Raw genomic sequence first — 26,527 nt, forward strand, 5'->3', positions numbered from 1 at the left:
CATCATCCATACCCAACCTCCTATCAAACGGGCGGTAGAGTATTATAACCCTTACCACAAAAAGGCAATTGGATACGCCCATTTCGCTACCGGACCAAGTCGTGCATGTTTCTCAGTTACACATATAGGTATAGCATTATCAATGTTAGCACCCGAGCGCTATAGAGCAAGCTTATCTTTACATTGGGTAAGACACCAAATTACTGAATTTCACGATAGTGTGATTATAAACCTGCAGAGACCAACCGAACCTGGGGATCTATGAAAACCAGATAGGGCTTGTGTCTCACCTCTTCTACCTTTAACTTTCAAACTCGCGCTGAGGAACCACGAATACGTCCAGGTACCCCGTAACTCATGCTGGACCCACAGAAGGACAAAGCCATTTTATAAGATTTAGCATAGCATAATTTGGAAATCTAAGAAACATTAGTAATATATCGCCATATTGTGTATGAATTGCAGTAATGGTTAGTTTAAAATGTACTATACGTTGTTTATACTGTACTGTAATTCTTATATAAACTCTGTAAAATTATTTAAAAAGATATATTTTTCGTATACAAGAATCCCAGTTTTGCGGCAACATACGGTAGCTCCGGTTCCCATTGAGTTCTAGTGTAAATGCAATAACCTAAGAGTTTCCAGGACGTTGAGGAGTTCACAACATCAGCTTTGAGGTAACAACAGAGGAGGAGTTTCAGTGATTTCAATGATTGCCTCTTACCTTATTGAAGCCAGGAGAGGATATCCTCTTCGGAGGGTGGTAAATATTGTAATATAGTTTGCGTTACAAGCACAATCCATCCTTTTATCTGATGGTCATTGTGTACTTGTTGACTTAAATAGAAATATATGAAAAGACCTTCGGCGTTCAAAGTTTAAGAGCATTGTTAAGTTTATACGTCTCTCCCTCACATATATTATATCGTTTTAATTAAACACAGTAGGGGCTCTCGCTCCAGACCGGTAGGTCTTTATTAGACGGAAACATGAAAAAAAAATTAAAAAAGGAAGAAACTCCGGTAGTTGGAGGTCCAGAAGCATTTTCCTAAAAGCTTGTTCCTCATCCGTTCACTGCTTCAACCCTCCGCCACAAAGACCCTCAAGTGCTTTCATCCGCCATCTACAAGTCTATCGAGAGGAGAGAAGCATTCAATAGGCTTCATGCAAGGACTAGTTCCTGCCCCGTCCTCAGTTGCTGCTTCGTGCTGACCACTAAGATACGTAATAATATATTGAAGCACGGATGTCCATAAAATGCGTTAAAATCTTTACGATTTTTTTTCTTTAATCTCGAGTTGTATAGTAGAAGTTAGGAAACATTTGTGTGATTTCTTTTCTTATTGTGAGCCTCATAAAATAAGAGAAATTGTTAAATTTATTTCATACTAAAAGAATACCCGTTCTTCGCACGAGGAGAATATGTTTCATTTTGGACATAAAGGTGAGGATTTGGATTTAAACGGCATGTGAAGTGTTACTGTTTGTCTCAACGACCCCGAAAACTATGGATTCGACACTAATATCGGTCATTTTCGATCACTCTTCCCCTCCGCCAAGTTGCTGGGCTGAATTTGGATTTAAACATCATCGAAAGTGTTATTGTTTATCTCAGCGACTCAGAAAAGTATGGATTCAACACTAGTATCGGTCATCACTTTTAAATATTTTCTCCTCCTCCTCCCGTAAGTTGCACCGTCAAATTGAAATGATAAAAAAAAAAAAAATCCCAGGCCCGAACCTCGTCTATGTTGAAAATTTGATCTGTCGGGGGGTTCAAGAGTTATTACGTCACAAACATAGTCACTTTTATTTTTATTTATTTATTTAGATAGATAGATAGTTATTATCCCGATAAAGCTCTCAACGAAATTTAATTTACGTGTTTCTCTCAATAATCAGAGAGCATATTAATAATTGTTACATTCAGGGAATCTATCAGGAATTTTTCCAAGAGGGACAAAAGACCAGCACACAAGCACAGTCGCTGATACACACATACTTTGATGCACGCGTGCACATAGGAAACCATATAGAACAACATCTACACAAATATCCTTATTAACTGCAGTAAATAAACCATAGTACTGTAGTATTTAATACAAATATATCACGCATTATAGTAAATTCGTGTTATTATTTAGTTCAGAATCTTTCGTTTCCGCAAATTCTGTCGGGGAATTTGAAGCTTAAAACGATAATCATGCCTGTTGTTCTATATGGTTCTGAAACATGGTCGCTTACTCTGAGAGAAGAACGTAGAGAAAGTATTTGAGAACAAAATCCTGAGACGAATATTCGGACCTAAGAGCAACGGGAATGGAGAATGGCGGAAACTTCATAACGAGGAACTACATAATTTATACGATTTAGCAAACATTGTTAGGGTCACCAAGTCTAAGAGGCTCAGGTGAGTACGTTATGTAGTCAGAATGGAAGAAACTAGACTTCAATTCCAAGATTTTACTGGAAATCCAATCGGAAAATGTCTATTAGGAAGACCTAGACGCAGATAGGACGACAATATTAAGATAGATATCGCAGAAATAGGAATACAAAGTAGAAACTGGACCCAGTTGGCTAAGGACAGAAGTCATTGGAGAGCTTTTGTGAATGCGGCATTGAATCTACGGGTTTCTTGAGCCACAGAGTTATAGTTAGTTAGCTTAGTATGTGAGTGCAAATTAGTATACCGGTATTTTGACGTTTATTTCCAAGAACTCAACATCCAATCGAAACGCAGACGGCCATTGTTATGCTCTAAGTTGACAGGCACAGTGTTGCCAGATGTATCATATTTCCGCTTATTTTAAACACATTTTGGAAATTAAATCTGCGTTCCTGCATGAATTACCTGACGTGAGCTAAACTAAATTAGATACATCCCCTGGAAATAAGCCCAATGCATCTTTCGCGCAAATAAGTTACCATAAGACCAAGTGTTATTTTCAGGGAAATATATCACTAGAGAAACTATCTACAAACTATTGGAAATGACACATTGTTTCCTTGTACATTTCTGCTTTGTTTCTTTTTTGTTTGAGTTAGACAAGAAGACCGAGCTAAAATTAACTCTCATCACCTCTTACCGTTTTCGCTCTAATAGCCAGATGATGTATAACTATTCAAGAATTCCCTTACATATCGTCCCTTTGTTTGCAAAGTGTCGTACAAAAAAGATTTTTGAGTTAAGACCAGTCCTGAATTTCCCTTTAGGAGCTCTGTAATTCTCTTTAATAGCCGTATCTAAATTCTTAAATATAACTGTGAAATAAGCAATTTGATGTTCGTCGTATCTCACTTGTAGATAATTAAATTTTTCTCTAACTACCGTAACTCAAGATACGACATTTTGCAAGAAAAAGTAAGATAGGTTTCTATTGTTCACACAGAGTCGTATCTCAAACGACTTTCTATTTGCGTGTCTGTGTGTGTGTGTGTTCACTTTTGTGTAATTTGATTTAATATGTTGTTTAAGCAAGCAGGAAATATTTATGTGCCTTCACAATTGGTCCCTGTGATCAAGCTAGTTCGTAGAAAGCAGCCTTTTGAGGTAGTGGAACTACAGCATAGTGACTTTCTCAACTTCAAGCAGCTTTCTAAAGAACTTAAGAATTCTACAAATTCGAGAATCAGAGGGAAGTAATGCAAAAGACGTAAACTGGAAGAACATAATGGAAATAAGAGCTTTTAAGAGGTTACCGGAACCCAGCGACGCAACTAGTCTAATTATCACCAGGGACAAGAACTCGCTTTAGCGCCCCCCCCCCTTCATCTGACCAACCAAACCAAAACAATCCTCAACTAGAAAATGATATTGCCATGACACAGTAATTCTCCTATTTCATTTTTTCTTCAAGTGAAAACTTAATTTCAAAATTGCATTACATTATTTAATTTTTAGTACAAGATAAAACACCAAACTTATTAGTAGTTGATTGGCAATTTATAATCTAAGAGTAGCATGCTTGACACATTCTTATAGTCTTATCATAGTCACTGCAAACCACAATGTTTCTGGAATTATATCCGGATGTGCGTATGTATAAAATGAATCAGCAGTCTGTTGATTTAAAACATAATATTTAATTATGACAAACAGCCAATCTGTTGTCTCAAGTATTATACTCGGACATTTTGCAAATTTCTTAAATCGATGTAAGTTAAATGAAAACTCAAAATGCTGGAACTAAAATTTAAGTTTGCGGGCTCTTTTGGATGCAGAAGGTTTTTTTACAATGTCCTCAAAAGATAGCTTTGAAGCTAAATTACTTTCTATAGATATGATCCTAAGTTTGGAGAGCCGTTGTTGTCCTGTTAAGTTTCTGAGGTATTTTTTAAATGATCTTTAGTTTGCTAAATTTCCTTCCCTTGCCTTATAGTGAAAATAAATATTTGCCCAGTTTTGGGCCTCCCAATTCGGCGCCGTAGCATGAGCCCGGCTTTCCCCTCCCCCTTAGTTACATTACTGCCGACAACTATTTTCTACAAAACCAGCAATCTACAATTAGACCACAAGGAAATTCAAGTTAAGCGCCTAAAGAAAAACGTAAAAGATTTTAAGGTCGGAAAGTTTAACTTCCGAAAGCCGAAAGTCGCCCAAGACAAATACGGAGACATAATATCTCTGATCAACGGACCCCTGTCATACAAATGTATGAGCACCAGCAATTTTACTTGCACCTCGACCGTTAGGATGGTTTCAAACAAAAACGTGTTTCTTTCTTTTTGTAATTTTGTTAAGTTCAGGACTGTTTTTTGCCAATTATTTTATGGATACAGTTCAATAATTTTTAGTATTGTATTGAAGTGCTATTAACTGTACTCATTTAAGTTATACTCTAGTTTACTTACGATAGCTTGTTTTTAATTTCATTATTTAGACGCTGTCTTGAATTTTATTTTTCCTGCATACAGCTTCATATTCACTTAATAGTGTTAATTTGTAGTATTTATTTCATACCACATTGTTTCCTTTTTTTGGTGAAAGATTATAAGCCATATTAGTTTGTTCTTTTACTATTGATTTCATAAACATGTTTAATTACTGTAATTAACGAAAGAAACAAGACTTCTGGTTCTATTGTTTGTTTATATCTTTTATAACTTATCCATATCAAAGATGAATACAGCAACTTAGATGTACAGAAATGGACAAATTTACAGTTTTCGCACTTTAATTTGCATTATTCCTATATCCTAAGAACTATGCACAGTGACGTAACTCATTTATAAAACAAACATTTTCTTTTTTGCAAAGTGATACATTTCAAATAACACATTTCTTATGGCTAGATATACCAATATTATATAATTTGAACATGTGATATTAACGAATATACTTTTGACTACAATGTACCAAAAATTAGTAAATATTTGTTGGTAAACACGAGCGTAAGAGGAAAGTGAAATAGATGAAACATTTCAAATCACTCTCCTGAAAAATGGGAAAATCTGAGATACGACACTTTGCAAACAAAGGGACGATATGAGTAACGTTATGTTTGGAAGTGTATAAAGTAGCCGTGAGCGCTCGAAGGATGAACTGAACTTTAGTTTTAATTTCCAAACACAATATAAATAAATTATTTAGTTTTCAAATTATTCTAGGCATGTCCGGAAAGTAACGTTACACCTTTGTATGCGGGAAAAATCATATTTTCGTTGCGTAAGTTGGCTATACTGGGATTCACTGTCATCTTTCCACTCCTTCTCGCGGCTCGGTCCCTGGTAGCGCTGCTGTCGATATATGTTTTCCCGTACCTCCCTCGAAAAAAGAGGGACAATTTGCTGTAGCCAGATTCTTGAATAGTTGGTTGCGGACAGGATTGTCACATTGAATTATTTCACGGGCTCCGCTATGCACTGTCTTGTTAGCCATTCTAAGTAGCCTACGATCTTCACTCGCCACGGCCAAACAACTGAATGACAAATTCGCAACACAGCCGAGATCGTTCATTTATTTCTCTAATGCAAAGGGAAGCTTTCCTCCGTAAGAGGGTTGTGGGGGTGAGGCCGAAGTATGTTTCAAATTTTTTCCGAGGGCACACTTGAAATAGAACGGCTCTAGTGCGAGTATCACGTGTTTACAATGCCTGCGCCAATTCAGAATCCCGTCGAGTGTGTAGATCCTCCGTTATACTGTCCAGCGCATATTCACAAAGTACTTGTTCTCACTTACGGAAACATCCTTCTGGACAGCACTTCCACGACGATCAAGAGATCAAGAAAGAAGCTGAAATTCAGTTTCCAGCAGTAGACGCTAGAATTCTATGACTGTAGGATGCAGAAGCTAATATCCTGACTTAATAATTACGTCAACAAATACACTAAATACGTTGTAAATATTTTGTCAAATACGCATTTTCTGAACGAATACTAGACGTTACAACCTTGCTTGCCTCGTATAATATTATCTTCAGTTCTCTTACCTGATGTTGTGGAAGGTATCCTTCGGCAAATCAAGCAACTCTGCAATTAGGTGCATGATATCGACTCCTTCCTTCCATGTCTTCACTCTGAAAAGATGAGATTAACTATTTTAACAACGGATGTAACTAACTCTATGGTTTATATATACATACAGGTATCTACAAAATTCATCGCTAGAGAAACAAAAGTTCATTATTTAGTTTTGAGGTTACTCATCTCTCCCAGGTCATTCTTTGTGTTATTCTCCTATCTTCCTGGTCTTTACCTCTCACCTAGAACTTCATAGATCTCGCCTCCCCGATTCAGAATCCCGTCAAATGTCAAGCACGCCGCGAAATCGCCAGAACTTGTAGTTACAACTACGAGAAACTATTGCCGTAATGTTATACAACCAGACGAAAGCAATCTTTAATTTTGTACAACAATTTCTCACAATTACGTCATTTTAAGCAGTATATAGTTTATCTATGTTTTTCATATCTTCGGAACTGGTTGAGATATCAAATTACTGTAAACGTCATTCTGATTTGTAAACTAACTGTGCAATTGGATGCGAGACTTATCTAAGAACTTTTTCGCTATAAAAGTTTTTGAAGAAGGTAAAACTAGTGATCAGAGGCGCACCTAGAAATTTTTGTTGCGAGGGCGGAAAGTACAATACTACAAGCCACTACGTCTATGCAGTGTTAAAAGGGATGATATTCTACACTTGAAAAGATGATAAGTAATTGTGAAATAATTCCACCTATATTTTCAGAAAAAAATGATAGAACTAGATTGTTTTTGTAAGAGAAAGGATACAGATAAAGTGTAATATCAAATTTTCATGCTGTTTTTGTAAGATAAAGAGTACAGATAAAGTGTAATATCAAATTTTCATGCTGTTTTTGTAAGAGAAAGGATACAGATAAAGTGTAATATCAAATTTTCATGCTGTTTTTGTAAGAGAAAGAGTACAGATAAAGTGTAATATCAAATTTTCATGTTGTTTTTGTAAGAGAAAGGATACAGATAAAGTGTAATATCAAATTTTCATGCTGTTTTTGTAAGATAAAGAGTACAGATAAAGTGTAATATCAAATTTTCATGCTGTTTTTGTAAGAGAAAGGATACAGATAAAGTGTAATATCAAATTTTCATGTTGTTTTTGTAAGAGAAAGGATACAGATAAAGTGTAATATCAAATTTTCATGTTGTTTTTGTAAGAGAAAGGATACAGATAAAGTGTAATATCAAATTTTCATGCTGTTTTTGTAAGAGAAAGAGAATAGATAAAGTGTAATATCAAATTTTCATGCTGTTTTTGTAAGAGAAAGAGAACACATAAAGTGTAATATCAATCATTTCCGTCTTAAGCAAGGATAGTTTTATTGAGAAAGTGTACAAATGTATGTTGAGTTAGGAAGTTTTTTTTTTTTTTTTTTTGAGGGGAAAGTTCGGGTCTGCTGCCCCTTCCCCCCGTGGCTGCGCCCTTGCCCCAAATTATAGTAGTAAGTCTCTAATATCCGACACAATACACATCATATGCTACAGCGTGTCTATAAAGCTTGGGTACATAAGGAATTCTAATATAATTTGTTTTTGTTTTTTCCAGATTGAATGATGGCTCTGTCTAAAGAAGAAAGAATCAAGTTGGTACTCTTTAAGTGGACGAGAAGGATGGTCGTATCGCAAAATTGCGGAAGAATTTAACCTTCGACACCCTCATCGTCAACTTATTTGTTTGACTGCCGTCGGGAGAGTAATCACCAAATTTAAAGAAACAGGCAGTGTGTTGGACAAAGAAAAATCTGACAAGTAAACCTTACGTTTGGGTGAATCGAGTTGCTGACTGAGACACATATGAGAAAGTAGTACTAAATGTAGTCAGTATTTCAGTGAAGTTATAGGTGCGAAGCTCCAGGGGTTTAGGAGATACAGCTACCAGAACATCACATGGAAGTACAGAATAGTCTTCATACAGTTGGAGGTAAAAGTCCTGTAAGACCTCTTGTAACGACAAAAGGCGAATAACAAATATATGGATACATATTAGGACTAGGGGGAAGTAATATAGTAAGTGTATACTTGACGGCGGCCATCTTGAAATCCACCATTTTGAATTAAGGTTAAGTTTTTAAAATAGGAATAGGGTCACGTGATACATGATTTAAGACGCAAATTTAATCAGAAGAACAATGGTGACATTAATTTTGATTTACGCGCAATTTGTAAAAAGTTACAGGGAAATTAAATATTGTTGCAGCATATGTATTAGTCCTTTACCCCACCTAGTAAATTTTGTGTTAATGATAATAATTGAATAAAAAGCAGGTGGATAAATATTAGGTCTATGGTAAGAGTTGTCTTGACTGTGGCCATGTTCAAATCCGCCATTTTGAATCAGACAAAAGTTTTTACCAAAACGCATAACAGTGACACCTTATTAATAGCAAATTTTACCATAAATTCTACGGTATAACCATTTTTGCTTTATCATTAACCAGCAGAAGATTAAATGGGAATAGAGTAATGCAATAGATGACTTCGGGCTAGAAGTTAATCAGAAATACAATGGTGGCGTTACTATGTTAGTTGTTTGATGAGCAAAAATGGTTATACCGTTGGATTTATGGTAAAATTTGCTATTAATAAGGTGTAAATATTATTCGTTTTGTTTAAAACTTTTGTCTGATTCAAAATGGCGGATTTGAACATGGCTGCCATCAAGGCAACTCTTACCATAGACCTAATATTTTTCCACCTGCTTTTTATTTAATAATTATAATTAACACAAACTTTACAAGGTGGGGTAAAGGACTAATACATATGCTGCAACAATATTTAATTTCCCTGTAACTTTTTACCAGTTGCGAGTAAATCAAAATTAATGTCACCATTGTTCTCCTGATTAAATTTGCGTCTTAAATCATGTATCACATGACCCTATTCCTATTTTAAAAACTTAACCTTAATTCAAAATGGTGGATTTCAAGATGGCCGCCGTCAGGTATACCCTTACTATATGACTTCCCCCTAGTCCTAATATGTACCCATATGTTTGTTATTCGCCTCTTGTCGTTACAAGAGGTCTTACAGGGCTTTTACCTCCAACTGTATGAAGACATTTCTGTACTTCCATGTGATGTTCTGGTAGCTGTATCTCCTAAACCCCTGGAGCTTCGCACCTATAACTTCACTGAAATACTGACCACATTTAGTACTACTTTCTCATATATGTCTCAGTCAGCAACTCGATTCACCCAAACGTAAGGTTTACTTGTGAGTGCGTTTTAAAAAAATATTCAGGAAAATGTTAAACAACATTAAGGAGAACGTGGTCCTTTGCTATTGGTCCATTTCAACTGCAAGCAATATAGACGACTGGATATTCTCAGAAAAAGATTAAACTATATTAGACAAAATTGTATTTCTTATGAAAGTTACGATATATACATATAATTTAAATCTTCAGGAGGAGAGGTTTAAGTGAGCCGTGATACTCGCATTTGATTGACTAAAACTGCAAAAGTACGAATTATGTGAAAACCTCAATAAACACGCGCACCATATTGTGTTAAAATCAAATCATATTTACGAAAGCTCTCATAGAGGGAATTTCTTTTAACACCTGGACAAGATGGAGGAGATTTACTTGTTCTCAATTGATTTTATACCCAAGTAGCGAAAATGACCGTGAAACCTCAAAAAATGCACGCCACATTTCCATGATAACCTAGTGTTTTTAGCAAAGATATCTCGGATGGTGTATTTTTAATCGGAGAAGGTAATCCATACCACATTACGAAGCATAAATCATTGGTCAGTCTTAACTGATGTTAGTTCCTAAGCCAAGAGAATTATGGAAAGCAATCAAAGAAAATAAACACAATATTCTATCTATTGGACTGGATTAATTTGAAAATGAAATGAAATTTTTGAGTTTTACGTCTCATGGTTACGCCGGCTAGGCTAAAGGAGACGGTGATGATGAGAAATGAATGAAATGGTGGAATGAAGAAAGTGGGAGGAAACGGGAGAACCCCGAGGAAACCCACGCACACGGTGTTTGTCCACCACCAAGTTCACTTGGCGGGGACTGGGATCGAACCTGGGACCCCTAGCACCAGAGGTGAACGCTCTATAACTGAGCCATCCTGGCCTCCTGGTTTGATTTGAGTTTAGCGTACCTCTCAACAGCTAGGCTATATAAGACATGGACCAACAGCTTAACATGAGCTCCCGTCGGGAATTGAACCCGGGTTTCCCCACGTCGAAGGCGTCTACGCTATTCACATAGCCACGAGGGAGCTCAGATATTGAATCAAAACCGAATGAATTTTAGAAAATTTATCGTTGAACTACACTGAGAAAGAGGCCAGTGATACCTTGAAACTGTTTGTGTTATAATTAACACAGAGATGTTATTGAAGTATATATTTGTCTTTTTAAATATTTAAAATGTATCTTGCAGCATCCATCAGAAAATTTCGAAATTATTTAAAGATTTAAAAATTTACTAGATCTTCTCCATAGAGTCAGCCTTTGTTTCTTTTCAGCATCAATTAGAAATATTTAATTGGAACGCATGATCCTTTGATGGAGCAGAAGCTTCACTTTTAGGATTCATGCTCTAGTCCCTTCCTCCCACCTTTATTGGAGAAAAGGCTGTGAAGTCTATACCAGCTGTTTGCGAAGGAAAATCGACATTTCTGTCAAAGTCTTAACGCTACAAAAATACAAGGCGGCATTAACTGACTAAAAGCTCTGTTTTCTTCTTCTGTTCATCACCCTTAGCTACTTAGCTATCGGGGGCACCAACAGCTTAAAGATTCTTTACTAGAAAAACGGGCAGAGTTGGAAATTTCTAGTTATTGTCATAGAGCATATGTGCAATAATTTTACTAGTGGTACCCAACCTGCGGTAGCGTGAAGAACAAGCAAGGGATCCCAAACATTGACAGAAATAAAATGTGAAATTATAAATTAAACACAACTTGTCATAATCATTTACACTTTGGCACTAACAAACTTCAAAACGCTACATGTCTGACACTTTGACTTTTCAATTTCTATTCAAAATTTCTACTTTATTAAAAACTAAATAATTATGCGAATTATTATTTTATGTTTTTAGAATATTGTAAGGTTCCATGCTCTCACGTGTATATACTCATGCTTCAGACACAACCACGTACCACTGTCAGGGGCGGACTAAGGGTCTGGCAACTGCCTGGGGCGCCGCAGTCAGAGGGGCGCCAAAACGAGTCTCAAAATTAAATTTTATAGCGTGTTTTCTACAGACTTTTTTGGTTTATACTCTTGTAAAGTAGCGTCAATTACATCTTTTTTCCATTCCACCATGGAAGAAAAGAGCTTCATAGTACCGATTCCAGGGGAGCTGTATCGACAAATAAAGACATGCATGTAGAAGAAAAAATGGAGGGGGAGTTGATATTGTTTATAGCGGTCCATGTTCTTTGAGAACTTTTCCAAAGCAATGAATGTTATTTGATTTTATATATGTTACCGGTACTCTTTTAAAGTGGTAGTGAAGAGGGAACAGTACAAGGGCGCCCATGTTGTGGTTTCCAAGGGGGGGGACAAGTATAAGCGACATTTCAAATATAGTTTCAAATTTTGCTGTAACTAATGTAAAAATTCTATTCGGTTTTCGATATTCCGAAGTATAATTTTCTCTTAGGGAAAACGAGCGCCCCATCTTGCCCCCCTGATGGGCGCCCTTGGAACAGTATATACAGCACTTACTTCAAGTAATGTAATTGATACCATACACCCTTAAAAAATTGCCTTGCTCAGAAATGAGAAAAATGCATATTCAAAACAAAATAAGTAACTTTTACTCATATTTGAGGAAAATGTTCCATTATTTTCAAAAGTGTTTTCTTTTGTAAACTGAACGCAATTTTTCAGGTTCTCATTTATGAGATTTTCTCATTTCGTAAAAATGAGAATGGAATAGTGCGTGATTTGTAATATCATAGATGGTTAAAAAGTAACAGTAACAATCTTACCTAAATAATATTACTATGTCCTACTAGGAAGTAACATTGCTAGGACTCAGGGGCGGCTTTAGGATTTTAATTTTGGGTAGGTCTGCTCTCTCGCTTATGGGCACATATACATATTTGATTAATTAATGACAGTAGGAAATTACTTCTACAATACTAGTTAATGCTATTTGTTAAATAATTATCTAATATTAATATAAAAAGTGGAAAATACATTTACTCTTTATTGTATCTTTTAGCGTTTATATTTTTAAAAATTTTAGGGTAGGCCCATACCTACCTGGCCTACCCGGTAAAGCCACCACTGTTAGAGCTTAATTACTATGCAGGAAACGAGATAAAAGATATCAGTTATAGCAGAGTGCGAATAAATATGAGTACGCAGTAAGGTGATGCGGCTAATGTGGCGTATGGGTACACATCTTGTGGGGGTAACGAACATGGACGTACAAGCATATTAGCTTTCGAACATAAGTATAAATTATGCTAAGAAACTGCAACAAGCACAGCTCGTTAGTTTACTTGCCTAGTTCTGGTATAAATGTGCTTGGGTGAATTGTAAACATACTACCATAGATTAAATGATACTGTAATACATTCATTAGGGTGTAGAACGCCGATCCCCTTCATATAGGTTTAAAGATGCGCACGAGGCGAGTCGAGACAGGATTTTCCTGACAAAATGCGAGTCGAGACACGGCTCTTCCAATAAATATACTTTTTTTCGAGTCGAGACATCATTTTTACAGCACATTTTCGAGACGAGACAGCCACAAATCTTGTCTCGAGCGCATCCCTATATAGGTTACTAGTCATGTTAGCTCCTTCATGTACTCAATTCACATAAGGGGCCGCGGTGGCTCAGTCGTAGAGCGTTCACCTCTGGTGCATGGGGTCTCTGGTTCGATCCCAGCTCGCGCCAAGCGAACTTTGTGGTGGACAAACACCATGTGCGTAGGTTTCTTCGGGGTTCTTCTGTTTCCTCCCACTTTCTTCATTCCATTCATTTCTCATCATCGCAGTCTCCTTTAGCCTAGCCAGCATAACGGTGGGACGTAAAACTCAAAGATTTCATTTCAATCCAATTCACATAATAACGATTACAGTAATAACAAGTGAAGGTGGATTAGAGTCCCGTAGGGCAGGTTCTTATCTATATTACAATAGAATGGGGAGACGTGTCAATGTTTTACACCCTTTCCCATTTGTTATAAGACGCAAAATAGCTTATATACGGAAACAAAGAACACATAAGTAATTTGTGTAGTTAGAAACAGCGCTAAAAATGTATGATTTATTATTTTGGAATTGTAATGCACAGGTACCATACTTTGTACTGATGACCTTACATAGATTGGTGCCTCTTTCTTCCTCACCAATAATAGTTTTAATGGCATACGTTTGCAGGTTATTTGTGGCATATAGTCAGTGTAAGAATTGAATATATTTCCCAGGGGAAGGGGTGAATTTCACCCATATACACGACCAGTCATCACACACGTAAACTATATAGAGAGAATTTAAAAAGTTATCCCTGCCAGGGATGAAAATTTTCTTCTCCAGGGGGATAACTTTTTCTCAGAGGGGGAAATCCCTAACATCCCCCCGCGAATTCGCACACTGCATATAATACTGAACGTTTGTTCTTAATTTAACGTAGGGACCGCAGTAGCTCAGTGGTAGAGCGTTTACGTCTGGTATGTAAGGCTCTTGGTTCGATCCCAGCTCGCGGCAAGTGGGCTTTGTACTGGATAAACACAATGTGGGTGGATTTTCTCGTGGTTGTTCCGTTTCTTCATTGCACTGTCTCATTCATTCTAATCATCCATAGTCTCCTTTATCCTAACCGATACAACTGTGGGATGTAAAACTTAAAGGTTTCATTCATTGTTTAAAAAATTTAACGTCCCAAGATTATGCTCTACGGCTAAGGGAGACAGTAATAGAGAATAATAATAATGGAGTAATGAAAATTTGGTCGTACGTTTCTTGGCAGTTTTTGCATGAATACAGGTTTGTGCCCTTGTTTCAGCATATTTATAAAGGGCAGAAACTATCGTGTGCCACTGTCCTAATGAAGAAGATGGAAGGTGAGTACTGAGTCTCCAGACCCTCCACAAAATCACTATTTTTATGTAAATTTTATCTAATTTTAGGGGCAATTTTACAAATTTTAATTCAATTTGTTCTCGTATTGAACTTGGACCCCCTCTGAAATAAATTCCTGCGTACGTTCCTTCTGGAAGGAAACTGGAGAATCCTGAAAAAGCCCACGCACACGGTGTTTTCTCATGTAGGCAACTTGTTTATGACAGATAAGTAGGCATATTGGATCGCGATGACTCAGTGGTAGAACTTGCCTCCGATGCTTGGGACCAGTGGTTTGATTCCAGCTTCGCCAAGTGGGCTGTGTGAGTAAATACCGTATGTGTGTTTTCTCGGGATTCATTCACTTTCTTCATTATACTATTTTCGCTCATTATCACCAAAACGTTTCCCTGAGCTTCGTGGCATAAGCGTAGGACGTTACACTCCAACAGAAATTGTTGCCGTTAGTCTGAAGCAGACTGATAATTCTTAAATCTGAATTATCAAGAAGTTGGTATAATGTTGGAGGAAACGAAAGAACCTTAAGTAAACCCACGTCGATGAAAAGGAAAAGTTTTGAGAACGTGGACAGCAATAAAAAGGAAAATGTTAACTGTCTGCTGCAGTAGGAATAAGTAACGCACTTAAAATACAAGTCTTCGTGGAATTTTCTTGCGTTGAAATGAAGGTTTAAATGTGTTATATTTTAAACAATGTAACTATAGATGTTTATTTATTATAAATTCTGCATGTACTAGCAGTTTGATTAAACACAAATAAATTACTTGCTGTGTAAAACAATATACTCACATTAAAAACTACATACGTGAGACAGTTTCGTCAACTAACACTTTGATTTCACCAGACTCTTCATCAAATAGCGTCTGATGAAACCAAAGTGTTAGTTGACGAAACAGTCACACGTATGTAATTTTTAATGTGAATATTAAATTGTTTTACTCAGTAAATAGTTTGTTTGTGTTAATTATATACAAAGCAAAGCTTCTACTTATGGAAAATAACAGTTTTATTTTTATTATTATTTTTTTTTTTGCATGTTTATGTTTTGTATATATCCTTTCCCTTCTTTTCATATTTGAGAATCCCGTTTTGAGCACCGTTTTTCGCTTTTGAGAAAGATATTTCTCAAATTTTTGAGAAATGTGTTTCTCAAAATTGGGGTTATATGTCTCATTCCCTCAAATGTTACTTTTCAATTTTAAGAAAAAAAATTCTCAGATATGAGAAATCATTTGCACCCTCAGAAATGAGACGTAATTCCTCGTATTTGAGTCATTATTTCTCGAAATTACTTGAGAAAATCGAAATCTCAGTTTTAAGAATGTATTACGCGGTGCACAGGCAAGAAACGGATGTTCTCAAATAGAGGAAATTTTTCTCGAGTTTAAGAAACCATTTCTAACAGTGTGTGTGTATTTTTAAGCACTAAGTATACCCATATCATGTATTTTAGTATGTTTCTTTTTGAAAAATTGGTATAATATAAAATATTAAAATCACGGAAATAAAATATAAAATTGCGCTAGGACTGGGGGGGCGCCAAAAAGTCACTTTGTCCGGGTGAAAATTTTACCTTAGTCCGCCCCTGACCACTGTGTACAAACATTGTGACCAGCACACGATGGAAGGATAACATTGGAAAATCACGAAGTTGGTTCGGAAAGAAACTGAAGATGGACGACCCTCTCCTCATGTAGCGCTTCTTGAGAGGACACCCATAAAAGAGGGCCGCAAATGGACAGAGGTATCAGTTATCAATTGATCATTAACGTACCAACCTCATCTCCGGGGACCTCATTGGGCTATGGAGAAATCCTTCTGAATCTTTTCTCTGGAGGTTGCATTGAGTGAAAGAGATGTTCTACAACTCTCTTCCTCCTGGGGCTGCATTGAGCTCTGGAGGAATCCCACAACAATCTCCCGAGATTGCATTGGACAAAGGAGATTCCTTCTGATTACCTACACCGAAGGCTGCATTGAGCAAAGGGGTTCCTAAATTAACATAGGACCAATATATCGGAAACCACAATTGTGCGCTGAGAATTTCTGGACTCTGAAGACATTTATCATATTACAAAGAAACTGTAAACTCATTACAGAGAATTATTTTTGTAAATAAGATAGGTGAATGGCATAAAACCCAAACATTTTATTAAGACTTTATCGAAACATTTCAATATTATCAAAAATGAGTAAGGGGCCGCGGTGGCTCAGTGGTAGAGCGTTCACCTCTGGTGCTTGGGGTCCCGGGTTCGATCCCAGCCCCGCCAAGTGAACTTTGTGGTGGACGAACACCGTGCGCGTGGGTTTTCTCGTGGTTCTCCCGTTTCCTCCCACTTTCTTCATTCCACCATTTCATTCATCACTCATCATCACCGTCTCCTTTAGCCTAACCGGCATAACCGTGGGACGTAAAACTCCAAGATTTCATTTCATTTTCAAAAATGAGTTTTAAAAAAATGTTATTTCAGTGCATAAGATGGAGTTCAAAAACGTACCAAGTAAGGGCAGAGGAAAAACTCGGTGTGATGGTTGACATTGCTTTTCCTTCACAAGTTTCTTGACATTCGGTGATAAGTTCGATAAAGATAAGTATGTTCGTATTTCTACTCTGAAGTATAAGATTGACATTATTTCAATATTCCAAAAAAATCAGCAAGATATGAAACAGAAAATACAAATATGCCATTCAGTAAAAGAAGTATAAAGTTTATCTTCTTCTATAGCCTACTTAAGAGGAGAAATATTTCCACATCTGACTGAAGTTCGTACTAGGGATGGCCACAAAGATCCGGTTCCGGCGGCCGGTTTTCAGAACCGGTTCCGGACCTGGATCCGAAAACCCGGTTCTAAAACTGGATCCGAATAACCAGTTCCAGACCTGGATCCGAAAAACCGGTTCCGGAACCGGATCTTCTAGAACCGGATCCGTTCAGACCCGAAAATCGGTTCCACCAGGAACCGGTTCTGGCCATCCCTAGTTCGTACAACCTACTTAGCATATTTCGACAACCGATGAACTTCGATATGGAAAAGTAAATTTTTACGTTCGACACACAAAGCTTCAAAGAGACGAATATTCAGAGCACTTGACTTCACAAAATTAACAACTTTAATAGCCAATGATTATGTCTGTTTCAGGTTCTCTGGTCAAGTTTTTTGCGGAAAAGCCTTGCCTGTGAATTAAGCAATGAGAGCCAATAATATTGTAGAAATTCTGTCTTTTGCCAACTTTATAAATGCCGACCGTGAACCTAACATTACTGGGGCTCCACTAGTACATATATCTACAAATTAGTCCCAAGAAAAATCATTAAAAAAAAAAAAAAAACTGATAGCAGAATAAAATCAGAATCTTTGGATGATGCCTCTAAGCTGTTTGAAAGCAATATTTTTTTTCATTAACCTCTTTTCCTTTACGAATCGACAGTGCAGTATTAAATGGTGTAATATTTTATATATATTAATAAAATTAATATATATTAATAAAATTGGTCTAATTTTACCAATGATCCAATTTGCTCAAAAAAGTGACAATGAAAACATGTCTGCGTACCAGTGGCGTATTTACGATTTTGTTTCGGGAGGGGCTTTGCTAACTTTCGGGGGAGCTTTGCCTGGAAATGTGAAATTCTGCAAGATATTTCATTTAATTTACTATACTAAGTAAGATTTCGGGGGGGGGCTTAAGCCCGGAAGCCACCCCCCTAAATACGCCACTGCTGCGTACTATGACTATTTGATCCACATCCGTGAAGTAGAAAGAATTTCGGGTGATGCGAAGCCAGGTGCGACGAGCACATCGTCATAACCAGGGTATAAAGTAAGTATATACTGTATTGTTTAACATCTTACTCTATAATAGTATATGGATTTCGGTCTACGCCCTTTAAATGCACCATAATAAACGTGTTTTGTTTTCTATAAATATACTTATAACGCACATTTTACTGGTATTTTAGGTTATTTAAGTTAATCTGGACTCTCGTTAGTCCGGTCAACTTATGCCCCAGATTAGTTTGAATTATCGAGGTTTTACTGTAACAGTAATCCTTACAAAAATTATCACACAATATTGTTTCTCATTACGAATTGTTTACATATTGCAACATTAAGCAAGAGATTTGTATTCCAAATAAAAAACAAGTTTTATTAAAATCGTTGGAACGGATAGACTGGTCGCCCCAAAAATGGCTGTTGAAACGACACACAGTGGGCTGAAATCCCAAAAAGCTGGTCAAAATATGAAAATGTTGATTAATTTGCATGATATTATGAATATGTAGGTATTCAAGGTTCGCCAATTATGAGGTCACAAATATATAAATCAAAATGGCGGATCCAATATGGCGGGTAAACATTTTAGAAAACTTTTCCAAATAGGCTGGAAACTAGTTTCGCCATATTTTTGAGGTCGCTGATTTATTTATTTATTTATTTCTAGACACAACAGGCTATATAACCCAATTACAGTGTCCGTTACATGTATTAAGCGACTATAACACATTCATACATTCATCTTATAATACATAGTTATAATGTGATTGCAATATCATTGATGTTCTTTCATTTACAATTATTTCTTATTACATTACAAAGAACTTCCTTGAATTGACTTAGGCTGTTACTATTAATATCCAAATCCCTTGTGTATTTTGTTAACCTATTGTAGGTTGTACTCAATCTCCATACTGGTGACCTCTTGTTTGCATTTGTGTGTAATCTGTCGCAGTGAAAGAAATTGAAATTTTCAAGGCGAGTTACATTTGTAGGAGTGCGTATTTTAAATTCTTGCAGTAAATTGGTGCAGTCGATTTTATTATTAAATAACTTATATAGGAACAACATATCTTGCATTATTCGTCGCTGTTCTAGAGTTAATGTATTAAAGTTTAAATTTAAAGATTGACTATTATATGTTTTCGGATATACTTGTGTCTCCCTATATGTCAAGTACCTTAGATATTTATTCTGAACTTTTTCTATATTATTTAAATTTGTTTTTGTGTAAGGGTTCCATATAGTGGCTGCATATTCGAGTTTTGTACGTACGTAGTGTTCATATAGCTTTCGGATGGCGGTAATACTAGTAAATTCTTTACTGATCTTGATGATAAAGCCAAGGTTTCTGTATGCCTGGTCAATCGTGTGATTTATGTGATTATTAAATGTTAAATTTCTGTCATATACCACCCCTAAGTCCCTGACAGTATCCGAGGTTGGTAAAGTGATGTCATTCATCTTATACGAAGAAAATTTCTAAAAGGTTTTGCGGTTTGTAAAGGACATTACATTGCATTTGTTAGTGTTCACGTTTATGATGTTCTCTTTGGACCATTCCATCAGTTCATTCAAGTCATTTTGAAGCATTTTACAGTCATTTAATGTTTCTATTGCCATGTATATTTTAACATCATCTGCAAATATCAGCGTGTGAGAGTTTTGTATACTTCGCGGTAGATCATTGATAAATAGTAGAAACAACAATGGCCCTAAATTTGACCCCTGTGGCACCCCTGATAGTTGTACATACTCCTGAGACTTACACCCTTTGTACACGACGAATTGTTTTCTGTTTTCCAAGTAAGATTTAAATAGATCAATAAGTTCGTTGCTGAAGCTAAATTGTTTAAGCTTGCTGAGCAATCTATTATGATTTACGCTGTCGAACGCTTTCGCGAAATCTATGTATATTACATCTACTTGTCCCCCCAAGTCTAGTGTTTTACTTATAAAGGTAGATATTAGACTAAGATATGATATTAGGTAAATATTAGGTAGATATTAGACTGATAACGATTATGAGATCAAAAATAAAAAATTCAACATGGCAGATCCAATATGGCGGGCAAAATGTTTTAAAGTTTCTCCAAATAGGCTGAAAACAAGTTTTATCATATGTTTCAAGTCGCTGATAACGATTATAAAGTCAGAATCTCAACATTCAAAATGGTTATAAAGTAAACTGCAATATAACAAAATAATATATACATTTTTTATTGTTATAGTATCAAGTTACTATTATTACAAATTAGTATTCTTGACACCTATTGGCAAATATGTAACTATAAATTTTGCAAGGACACCTATGGGCAGCTGTTTTATGTAAATTCCGTTAGCCTATAGTATTGCGAGTGTCTTAAAATCAATATGTCGATAGAATTATGCGGAATTCATAATCGTTTCTTTTGTATTTATCTACTTTTTGTTCTTGTCTGTATTTTCCGTTAACTGTAATGATATTTTGTGATAACGCCAATTGTTTTCTCAATTTAAGAGGCCCTATCACTGCGAAATTAAAATACCGCTAATTTTACAGTAATTGTGTGGTATCTTCCAATAAATAAAAGATAATCGAAAAGTGGAACAAGACCTCCCTAGACAATATTATGTTACGTGAGATACCGTTATCACGACTCACTTATCTGCTTTCGATTCCCAACCATTTAGAGGTAATATTTCGGATTTTTCACCTCCCACTGTACTAAAGCTGTGGACCAATTTTTTACAAAAATTTGAGATGGTCAAGTCTGATGACTTGTTGATTTGACATGAAATGTCCCTGATACTTTAAATCAAAGTGTTCTTTTCATCTTCACGTTCATTACATCCGAACCGGTCAAACGACACTTTTCCAATGACTATCTGTTCCTCAAGTATAACAAAGGGATAGATGTTTTAATGCAATTTGATGCTTCAAACATTCTACTTTACGATCCAAAATCTAAAAAGTTTCAAATCGATAATTTGTATTTTGATCTTTTACCAACATTTTGGGATTTTTAGCCTATTGTACGGCGGTACAAGTTCTCTTACCGTTGCTTGAACAACGTTCTCAATGAATGGACAGTAGTTATACTTGAAAAGCAAACGCATAGCAACAATTTGAAAGAATAACTCTCACCACAAGGAAACAACAAATAGACAGTTCTACTAAGGTGAACTAGAACAGAAATAGAGAGGTCTAGTTCATCACTGATTTGGACTTGTTGTTGTTGTTTCTGTTAACTAACAATTTCCCTATATATAAACCTTATTCTGTACGTTGTCATCATACTCTGTTGTCATTGGAAGGGGGAGTATCGAGATCTCGAAAACGGGTTGTTCCGAAAACAACCGCAGTGCTGCAGGGATCCCGAGTGCCAGAGAGACGCAGAAAATTCAAACCAAGAGTTACCTGGAAACCGTAACCAGTGGCAACAACGCAATGGCGCTCACATACATCCATACAGCAGTTCGTAGCGTTTTATAACTTCTCACACGCACACACACCTCGTTCCCATGTATGTGATGCAAGGTGCGGGAGAAGGGGGGGGGGAGAATGAGGAGTGGAAATACATGATGATGAAAAGATTCTTAGTGCTTCCTGAAAGAAATCGACAAAGAGGGAAGGGGGAAACAAGGAAAAAAACATTCATACATGAGAAAATGGTATGTGACGAACAACGTACCATATAACGATATACGTAGATAGATTGAGAAGACCACGCGAAAACTAAATAACAACAAGAGGTTATGACACGACTAGGTTACCATATATACCATGTGTGAGAGAAAGACATATATAGAAAGGTCTCGTAGAGGACGAACGCAATCAAAGAAAATTAAAAGTGTTGATACATATATCTGATTTTTTATTTTTTAAAAAAATTCTAGAAACTGAAAGTGGAAAAGAAATATATTGTATAATAGCTGGTTAGATACCCTTGTTTCTTTCCTTTTCTTTTTTTTTCAATATTTTGTAAGCAAAAGAAGACATACAAAGTACAGGCACAAACGGTTCCTTTTAGACTGACTCCATTGAACATTAAAATGGTTGACAGCTTGTTCGTTTATTGTTTGAAAATGCCTCACATTATACAGTAATAAAATGTATCGCGAAGTTGGTTAAAAAAAATACATGTATGTTCCAAATATGAAATGAATTTTTATAATTTTACTGTATTATATTGATTGGCAGGTTGTGTGTCAAGGTCTTCACTTACTTCAATCCACTTTCTTTCCCAGGTTTAGAAAATAAAAATTGATGTAACAATAACCAAGTTAATCACTTTCTACCAGGGGCGGATCCAGGGGGGGGGGCGATCGCCCCCCCGAGAAGAGGAAACTTTCTTATTTTACATATATAAATAAAACCCATCCCAAAGTTTGGAGCCCTTAAAAGTAGCAGTATGACAACCCACCGCTTCCCTCCCCCCCCTAGAAGTCGGTCCTGGATCCGCCCCTGCTTTCTACTGTAGAAAAACTATGAAAACATTGCTTTTGTTGAACACTCAGAGCGTAAAAGCATATTATTAATCTGCAAATTGGACAATTCTCTTAGGAGCCAATGGCGCCCAGCATGTACAGCAAGGGTAGTAACTGAACTCACTGGTACACTCATGTCCAAAATTATTGTCTCATATCTATAAATATGTTGTAGGAATATAATTTGATAAGGAATTCGCCCGGTATTTCTTATAATGTTAGTATGTGTATAATCGGCAAAGACATGTATGTGGCAAATTTCATGTCAAAAGAGCAGTAAATAAGAACAATAAAACGAAAATAAAACTTTCTTCTCCATTTAGCAACATTTTCTTTTACTCATTCTAATTTTGGTATTTATAATTCTTTTCCTATGAAATTTACCACAAATATACATTTCCCGATTATACACATAGTATCAGTATTAAAAGTACATTGCAAAATCATTATCAAATTATATTGTTACAAGAAGACAGTTATAGATATGCGACAATTATTTTGGACATGAGTGTACAACCGACAGCAAAAAGTTTATATCTTACTTCTAGCCTAAAGTTAAATTCCAGGTTTGCTAACATTTACGCTCCATAGATAGTCGTGTAAACATTTCATGGAGTTTTCTGCGCTGTTTTGGTGAAAATAGTGTCTATCGGTGACAACTGACTTACACCGTAATTTTAGTGGTAATTGTCTCCTTATTTCTAGTCTGCCTGATAATGTTGTCTTTCGACCACTGTTATGTTTCGCACGTAATTTTCCAATTAACTTTGTATTCCTTTATGCCATTGGAGACAGTGGCTCTCTGTACTCTCACAACATTCGCCACTTTCGTTACACACGACTCCACTAATTGGGTACCAACAATCTGTCCATGTTGAAAGTCTATCAGGTCTGTCATATAAACACGTCATCGTTACACACCACACACTCACGGATGAACTGAATACTGTTAACAAGAAGGAAAAGTCCACATCATACATGGAGAAGGAAACAAAATCGCCAACCGCAACACGTATTGTGCAATAACTCTCGAAACTTACATCTGATTTTAGACTATTGTTTTGTTATTTACAGTTCAGACTATTATTCTCTCTAAGGCCTGTATAAACATATCTTGTTATCTGTAAAATGACAAAAACTGTAAGACAAAAGTGATAGATATTTCCTAAGTATTTTGCTTAAACTCTCAACTGGGACTAGAGCTGCATAAAAGTGTAAATCTCGGGATTTGACACTTCGTAAAAATAGCTAAACTTAAAAAAAAAAAAAAAAAAAAAAGTTCTTGAGTCCAAAGTACATCAGGCATAATGTTGAGTATTTCTACACTACTTGGAAAGAAAGGAAATAAAACTACATATGGAAATCAAATGTTAAATATTATTTAACCTGTAGAGTTCTTCGAATACCTCTATCATCTAATTTCAAATTTTAAACAAGGGTTCAACTTGAGCCTAGATCTCTCAAGCAGTATTAGGTATCGTATTCAAAAATGCCTATTGTTATTCAAAAACTTACATTATATATATATATATATATATATATATATATATATATATATATATATATATATATATATATATATTACAACGACTTATCAAAAAGATAGTCGTAAACCTGGTTCGTTTGCTGAGGTAAAAATTCGAAGTGGTAGTAATTCTTTGACATAAAAATATTAGCTTCGATATTTAAATAACATTAATCTCACCTTTGTAATAAAACTGACAACGTCTATAAACGGTGTTAAACTGGTTTATTATTTGATATAACTTATAATATCCTTTTCTTAAAACTGTTAAGTACACAAACTCACTGACTAGGTAACCATAAAACATGTCCATATCAACAACTATCCCATAATAATCACTTACCTATATTAAAAACATTCTTCTTTTGTTAATATGCAATGAACATTCTACTAAGTATAGTGCATATGTATGAGTACTTTCTGCCCAAGGTACAGGTAAATATTACACAAACCAAAGTATTTTGTTGTATAAAATGTCGCTCGACAAAGGGACTGAATATAAAAGTCATGAGTAGGCTTGGCTTTTATCTTCAAGAACCACTGGTCCGTTTACATTAGTGTTCTTTACATTGCTTATGTCCATCATATTTTAATCGCACCTTGTATATCTATTCTTTATATTTCACATATACACATATATATAAATACATTCATAACAATTCTTTCATTTCATCAATATTTATCTTTAATTACATTAATTATATTTATTTCATCATTATCCACTATATTATTAATATATTTCCTTATTAAAATATCGTCGTTTATTTAATTAATCGTCGGAGAGTGCGATTTCAAAAAAATGTAAAGGACAAACGTGGGTTACAAATAATATTAATCTTTTCGGGCGCATTAAATAACAAACAAGTTAGATGTTGCATTTAAAGGTATACATAGTAGCACTAAGATGTTATAATAAAGAAGAATTTCCTACAAGGTAGTCGTTGAATAATTGATTTTATAGAATGGATCTTATTATTAACATAATCTTTGACAATTAAATTTTCAACACAAATCAATCTAATATGAATAATCTGCTTTTAATTAATTATGAATCGAATTATGATTCTTCACATTAACAAGAAAGAATAAAAATCATTTGAAAATTATCATTGATTAATGAGAATTAAAGAGAATTAAATTGAATAAAAATCATTTGAAAATCAATTTTCCAGTCTACTTAAAACTCTATTTAAGCATTTCAAGTATTTTTAAGAATCGTTTTCATTATTGATATTAACACATAAACTTTAAAATGAAAATTTACAAGAATCTATAACTAACATGAATTTAACCTAATTTCAGTAACGGTAATCAGGTTACATTCGAACTTGCATACGGTTCTAATAACGTACACTGTACTACGCTATCATGATTAGGTTCTACATCATGTCGTACACGTCTTTCATCGTGATTTTGATTTTGGTATGAAGTCCCATCTCTTGATCTCCAATTACGTCTATACACGTAGTTCGCTGTATTTCTGGAATTTCGCTCAGTACTTCGATTATTTTTATATCTACTGCTGTTGGGTGATCTGACATCATAATTACCATGATTAGTTAGGTTAGGCGGATTCTCTACATAACCTTGTCTATTTTGTTCATTTAGATTGCTAGAGTATACTCGGCTTAGGTTAGGTTCTGTATTATTCACACTCCGAATATTTAAATTCCGAACAGGCACCAAATGATCTGAATTATTCTTATTTTTACCCATTCCTGATTGTGGATTCATGGCCTGGTATTGAGTTTCGTAGCATTGGACAAGCATCAATAAATGACTGAAACTCATACACTGTGTGGAAAATAAGATCTGTTGCAGTTTAAATGGAAGCAAATTTCGAATCGATGCTATTATTCTCGATTCCGATTGCAAAGGATTAACGACCTTTAATTCGTTGTAGACATTTACAACAAACTCTACAACAGATTGGTGCAATCGAGGATTGAAGTGTTGATTTCTAAGGGTGGCATCTCTATTTGCCAGCAAAAAGTCATTTTCATAATTTGCAATCAATGCCGCTTTGAATTCCTCATATGAACTAACGTGATCACGTATTGCTTTAAACCATAAGGAACAAGGTGGGAGTAATACATGGGGTATTAATTTCATATATTGTGATCGATCGATAGACATTATATTGCATTCGTCTTGGAATTTCTCTAAGAAAGAAGTAGCATTCTCATTACACTTACCACTG

At 35.6% G+C, this 26,527-nt stretch overlaps 1 protein-coding gene across 2 annotated transcripts in view; it reads right to left on the reverse strand.

The window, feature by feature from the left end:
• Nucleotides 1-26,527, reverse strand: part of IA-2 (tyrosine phosphatase IA-2) — a 775,584-nt gene that overhangs the window by 412,581 nt on the left and 336,476 nt on the right. For both annotated transcript variants that reach the window (XM_081741273.1, XM_081741272.1), the window contains exon 16: nt 6,435-6,521. In XM_081741273.1, the coding sequence (XP_081597399.1) occupies nt 6,435-6,521 (87 nt within the window). The remainder of the gene's footprint in view (nt 1-6,434; nt 6,522-26,527) is intronic.

This window comes from Thermobia domestica, chromosome 15 (assembly GCF_964235325.1).
Source record: "Thermobia domestica chromosome 15, izTheDome1.hap1.1, whole genome shotgun sequence".
Classification (NCBI taxonomy): Eukaryota; Metazoa; Arthropoda; class Insecta; order Zygentoma; family Lepismatidae; genus Thermobia; species Thermobia domestica.